This window comes from Mastigoproctus giganteus, chromosome 9 (assembly GCF_048544385.1).
Source record: "Mastigoproctus giganteus isolate SK-2022 chromosome 9, ASM4854438v1, whole genome shotgun sequence".
Taxonomy (NCBI): Eukaryota; Metazoa; Arthropoda; class Arachnida; order Uropygi; family Thelyphonidae; genus Mastigoproctus; species Mastigoproctus giganteus.
The window spans coordinates 130485444-130492496 of record NC_143583.1 but is presented as its reverse complement, the minus strand read 5'-3'; the positions used below and the strand labels follow the sequence as shown (position 1 = coordinate 130492496).

General features: G+C 36.6%; 1 protein-coding gene across 1 annotated transcript in view; it reads left to right on the top strand.

Annotated features, from left to right (window-relative positions):
- Positions 1 to 317: 317 nt before the first annotated feature.
- The window catches only part of LOC150080731 (kelch-like protein 10), a 29117-nt gene continuing 22381 nt past the window's right edge, over positions 318 to 7053 (top strand). Inside the window, exons 1-2 of the mRNA XM_090380799.1 lie at positions 318 to 730; positions 4633 to 5110. Coding sequence (XP_090236925.1) covers positions 318 to 730; positions 4633 to 5110 — 891 coding nt within the window. The remainder of the gene's footprint in view (positions 731 to 4632; positions 5111 to 7053) is intronic.

Below are 7053 nucleotides of genomic sequence, written 5' to 3'. Positions count from 1 at the left end.
AATAACGTACTCTGTCTAGTGAAATAATATCAACAATACAAAAAAAAAAAGGTTTAACATACTCAGACCTTTGCAAAGTTAAACGGACGTTGGTTCGTTAACGCCCGGGTGCAAGGGGGCTACAGTTGTGGTGGTCATTGAAGATCTTATTGTCGTGCAAAACCACAAGGACCTACCGTACCATAACTAGTTAGTTTCATTTTCTTTTGGATTATTAACCAGGGTTTGTTAGAAATTGTCACCTCCTTCGTAGACAGTTGAATAACGACCAATAGATGGACCATAAAATCCTAAACAAGATCCTTAGTTCTCAAGCCATGGAAATTCTGGATGAGATGAGGAAAGAAGGTGAATTGTGTGATGGCCAACTTCGAACTATGGATGGCGGTGTATTTCCAATTCACAGATCCATCATGGCCGCGTGTAGTCCTTACTTCCGTGCCCTCTTCACAAGCACCCTAAACTCTCAAGAACGTCACGAAATTACAGTCCCTGGCATTTCTGCAGACATGTTACGTCTTATAATCGAATACGCCTATACCAGAATAACTCATGTTCACTCTGGAAATGTAAATGAGCTATTACCTGCTGCTGACCAATTCAACGTTATGGGAATGATCGAAGACTGCTGTTACTTCATTCTGGACAATATGAATGCTGAAAACTGTATTGGAATCCGGAGATTTGCACATGATTACTTCTGTCCAGATTTGGAGAAAGAAGCGCATAGGTGAGTAATTCAATAAAACGGTTTGAAATACTTTGGACGAAGTATCAAAAAATAAATGAAATTAATAGATTTACTGAATTATAATTTTAGATTTGTTTCCATTTGTTTCACATTAATCCCCTTAAGGTAACATAGCGTTACCTCATTCAAAGTTATTCCAAGTTGGTATAACTTGGAATGACTGCACAAGTATACAACTATAACAAGTATAAAGGAAGTAAGGCGCCATTTGAAAGCACCAACACACAACGAGCGAATGCATTAGAAATTACTCCTTTTAATTTCATGAGTGGAGCTAATCAGTCCCGCTTATTAACGCATTCATTGGCTGAAATGGAATACTGGGATTTTAATTAATAGTAATCAGAACACTGATCAAATAAGTACAATAAATATCTTTAATGTTTTACTAAATACTGTATTTACAAAATGTGGAAATAGAAAAGACACCCTATACGACTATCAGCCAGGGGTTTCCAAATTTTGCAATACTGCGTCCCCCAAAATGATGAATGATTTATGCGACTCCCCCATGAATAAACCCCTAATGATTTCATTTGGTTTACACTTAGAAAGAAATAAATACCCTGAATAGGCAGTTTATTAGGTTCATCTACTTAACCATCAGAACAACCTATATTGTCGTGGCATTGACTCACTGAAGTGCCAAAAGCGTACTACAGGGACGTTAGTCCACAGCGACTCAATTGCTTCTCACAGTTGTTCTAAATTTGATGGTTGCAGATCTCTACTACGAAGAGCTCGTTCCCCATAGGTGTTAAACTTCACCGAGATCTGGTGACTGGAGAGGCCTACACAGCATGCTGAATTAACTTTAATATTCCTGGACTCTGTACTCTACAGTTCTGTCCTTGTGACATAGCGCATTATCCTGTTGGGAGAACTTCGCAGTTGAATATACTGCAGCCATGAAAGCATGCGACCTGGTCGGGAGCTATTTCCAGATAACGTGTGGATCCATTTGGATCAAGGTATCAAAGGGAAAATGTCGTCACGAAAACACTCCCCAAACCATTACACCGCCAGCACCAGCTTGCAATGTTGGCACCTGGTATGATGGAGATTACGAAGCTGTTTTCGTCATATTTTGGCCTTCAAATTCCTCTACTCTCCAGTGTTAGTGTTCCCAAGCTCACTGTAACTGTACATATTTGTGCATGGTTTTTTTTTTTTTTTTTTTATGAGAGGAGAAGAAACAGTTCGGTGATCCCCTATCAGTGAAAAGGTTCGACGAGTTGTGAGTTCTGGAGTTGCCCCTTATATTACTACTGTTGTTATCTGACTAATTATAGCATTCCTATTATCCAGCACAAGCATTGTCAACCTCTGTTGGCCTCTCGCATCAGAGTCAAAGAGCTCTTTCCGACCACAAGATTATCGGTGGCTAGAATTTATTTGGTGGTGACTCCGTAGCCAGGTGGGCAGGAGCAACAGTGCGTAGCACACGCTTCTTGATTAGACCGGGTTCGAGTCCGTGACCACCAAATACGAAGGATGCAGAAAAGTCAGGGAATGACCACCGCTTATCCCCAGAGCAATATGGCCTTAGTTACTAATGCTCCTAAAAACTAAATAACAAACAAACAAACAATTACTCGAGTAATCTCCATATACCTGAGACACAGTCGTATGTAAAAACCCCAATATGGTTACAGTTTCCGAGATATTCAGACTGGAGCGCCCATTATTGCATTGAACTGTGCGCATACAGCATCTGCCTGCTTGCTTTTATATCGGATGTACGCACACGTAATGCTGTTACTGAAGAAGTGTTCAATTTCATGAAAAAGGTAGGTGTACCCGATAAAGTGGCCATTCAGTGTATACTTTCTTACTTTTAATCTATATATCAAATAAAACAAGGATAAAACATTAAAATTTGGGGCCTGACGTAGCCCAGTGGTCAGGAGCGAGAGTGCACAGCACGCATTCCTGACGGGGGTTCAAGCCCGTGACTACTAAATACGATAAAAATTTGTATTTATGATTTATTGTAAACTCTACTGAATTGGTTGTCGTGCCGGAGTATAAACAGAAATTTAACTTTGTAAAATAAACCCATTCATTAAAAAGAAACAAAAAAATTTAATTTAAAAGCTGAGGCAAAATTTTAAATATTTTGCGACTCTTCTCTAAGTTATTTGCAACCAATGTATTTAGGGAAAACGAACCAGTTTGAGAACGTCTGGCATAAAGGTTGATCGCTAATTAGTATTAGTATTGACAAATGATGTAAGAGAGAAAGCTTATACAGTATCATCCAAAAAAATAGAAAAAAAAAATTCTGTAACCATCCTTCCTTAATTTGAATTTATTCCCCTCATATTGTTGTTGTTGTTGCAAGGTTTTAGGCGCAACAGCAACTTGGGCCATATTGCGTCATATATAACATAGCCTGTAAATTCTGTGGTCGATTTGCTGTTTTGCTGGACGAAAAACTCGGAGAAAAATCATGCTACCTCGCCTGAGACCGACTAACTCAGCCATCTTATGAAAAAGGCACAAAAATTCCTGACATCATTGAGGGTATTAAAACTCAGGTTTTTTCCGCTAGGGGTGGGAAGGAGGGTGATTATACCAACTGTGTTACCCACGAGTTGACCTCATGTGCGTAGTCTGAGCAAAAGGAATTCCATCAATATTGAGCTTGCTTAATCAATTACATCGAGTTAAACGAAATTCATATACCTTCAGTTAATAAAAACAACTGAAAACTGCATCATAAACTGAAAATCACGATAAATACATCTTCATCCGAATAAGCCACTCAATAATTTAGATACAGTAACTTATATTATCAACGTGATAAAAAAATGAAAATAAAATATGTACCTCACAGCATATGATTTACACAATTTCAGCCAGTTATTAATAACGATAATGCGTATATTATACTGATAAGAAGGCTGGCGGAATTGGCTTCCGTAGTGCCAAATGAGAGCTTTCTCTCAAAGGCATTAGCATCGTGATACGTTGTGCACAAACTGAGTGTGTTGAAAGTCAGTTTGCATGGTTTGAGGGAAGAAATACCATGAGTAACTCACACTGTCATGAGTTACTTCTGGTGTTTATATTGTTATTTCTGTTCTTATTGTTATTTGATTTTGTCCCAAGACAACTGAAGCCACAAGGCGTCAGTATTGTCTATAAATTACGTGCATCCTATGAGCAGTTTTCTCGTTTTCTCGATGAAAAACCTTAAATTTCCGAAATAAAAGAAAAATGTAACTCTATCCCTAAACCGACTAGCTCAGCTACATTGCGAAAGAAAAATAAAAATATAATCTTAAAAATTCTTCCTTTTAGACGGGATTCGAATGACAGCTTTCCCGCCTCCATAGAGAAGAACGTAATCATCTTAAGAACTAGTTAATTACCGTCAGAGAGAGAGAGAGAGACAAACACTATACTTGACACCAGCTACTCACAGCCTTGATCGCGTAAGTCTCTAATGGATTTCTTTAATCAGAATCGACTTCTAAACGAGTAACAAGTGATATAAAGGCATTACACCAAGGAAAACCAAACCAGACTAGCTATTGAAACTCTAAAGCAATGGCAACCTATTTACAAATAATCGTAGAAATTGTACTATTTACAAATCAAACCAGTAGTCTCTAACTACCAAAATACTTTATAATGAAAAAAAAATCAGAATGATTTATAACAATAGAAAACCCTTACCATTAAGAAATCCTTAATAGTTCGATGTGCTACCAAAGTTTTATGATTGTTTTGTCAATAACTTCGATTTATTCACATAATTGTAAAAATTCATTTAAATTAAATGTGATTGCAATGCTCTGTACTTACAAGTATGAATGCCGCATCTTCTCTCATATAAAAAATGAAAATTACATGTAGATTCGTTTATTTCTCAGATACTTGATGACTAATTTTGTCGAGGTAGTTGAACAAAGTGAAGAGCTTATGGAGCTAAATTTAGAAGATGTCATTCCGATCTTTAGTTGCGAAGACCTTAATATTGCTAACGAGGAGGCTGCTTGGGAGGCTGTCATCCAGTGGATTGAATATGATCTTGAAAACAGAAAGCTGCACATCGCTGACTTAATGCACTGCCTTCGATTAGGTCTGATAGATGCTGATTACTTTATGAAGAAAGTGAAACAACATCCCTTGGTGTCCAACAACGAAACCTGCAAACCAATTGTCATAGATGCTCTAAAGTTTTACTACGACTTGGAGATGATTACTCAGCAAAATGATGAAGTTATCACTCCGCAGCTGGCACTCCCAAGAATACCACATGAAATCATGTTTGCAGTTGGGGGCTGGAGCGGTGGTAGTCCTACTAGCATCATTGAGACGTATGATACAAGAGCCGACAGATGGATAATGGTAAGCAAAAGAATTACATATCGAAATTAATTTTCATTCCTTAGCTTCTCTGTTTAGTGTCATGTGATGTTAAGGGCATTCAAAGAACAGCTGCTATTTTTTATATTGCCTTGAATATACCGAATATAATTTGTAAATGTGTTGATATCACCAGACACCATAAAATTTAAAAATATATGTATTTACACAAACTACATAAAACCTGTATTTATATTTAACTGATTAAAATAAATGATTTATTTTTAAATTTTATGTTGCCTGATGATTTGAACGCATTTAAAGTTTATAATCGGTGTTTACAGTCATATTCAAGACAATATGACTGAACGGAGGCCTGTTTAGTTTTACATACTTTTTTTGACTAAACTATTACAAATTTTTTTGTAATTAGAATACTTTCTTATAATTTATATAATTTCAAACAGTATTTAGATAAGCGTTTCTCCGTGAAATATGAAAGCCCACAGCTGGGCTGCACAACCAAGTAAAGATCATGAAACATATTCTCGCTCCTTCAAATCATTCATGGCAGAAGAGAGCCTAAAAATCATTCAAATCAAGACATCATAAAGTCTTGATCTAAGTCCGAGAGATTCTTCTTTATTTGCAGTACTGATAATTTCCCCCAATAAAACAGTTCGATATTGTTTCCGAAGTAAATCACAGTAGTAGTATATAAGTTTCAGATCAAGGAAATGAATTGCAGAGTTAACAGGAAGTCCCGGAAAATTCGAAATACTGGTCTTCTCATTTAGTTCATAATAAGATGAAAAAAAGGTTTCTGTATTATATTTAAAAAAAAAAAAAAAAACCGTTGCAGCTTACTGAGTATTCCGTGGTCATCCCTGAAAAAATTCCCTTGAAACCTGATATGGGGAGTCCGATGAATTTGTCACTATCAAAGTACTTCTAATTATCGGTCTAAAACATCATTCAGATCTAGTTCCCATCGACACGGCTTGTGAATTTTTCATGGATCTATCAAACATCATGAAATCTCCAGTGCAAAAATTCAGTTTGTAGAACAAGAAGTCACGGGAAACTAGATCTGAAGAATATGGAAAGTGAGACACCATATGTTGTTCTTGGACAGAAATGTGGCACGTTCAGCGAGATGTGAGAAATTCCGCTCGAATCCCAAAAGAAGTTGATCGGTGTTTTTTAACGTTAACGGGATTGTGAATTAAGAATTTGTCCCACCGAGCCAAACCGTCATTTAGCATTTCTACAAGCAGCTATTGAAAAATATACTACGAAAACACAGCATACTGGAGATTAGTTACTCATCATGTCACTACTCGCGTCTGAATCTAACCAAGAGTAACATGGTTATGACCCGACCCCTCCATTCCTTCCCTCTTTAAATCCTGCGATTCCTTCTTTTAACTAAAACTAAACTTCCACATTCAAAGAGCGGAATTTATTACATTTTAGAGATCATTCAAGAAAACTTGCAGTAGGGACAGAAGGAGATAAAAAGTTCCCTTGAGACTTGTTGCAGCCTCAAGGGAACTACTTCGGATTTGTCAGCATGGAAAAATTAGTAAGTGACAACATTTTTAATACAATCCTGGAAATAAAAAGTTCCCGAATTATATTAAACGTGACTCATTCTCACATACGAGATATAATCAAAAGAACACGCCTTATATGATAGTAGTTTTAATTTTAAATCTTGGGCCATACAGACCTAAATTCAATACCACCGAAGTTGCTTTGTGAGGAGGAAGAGCGTTGTTGTGATGAAAAATGAAGCCGCCTTTCAAAAGCAGGAGTCACTTTTCGGGCAAGATTAGCAAAATTTCTTTAAAAATAATTGTATATTATTATCAATATAGAATGGTTCCTTTCATAGAAAAATAAAATTCCTAAGAGAAATAAAAAAATTATAAATTTTTTTAAGGAATTAAACCATGGTTCTATGATGATTCTGACTAGAGTCA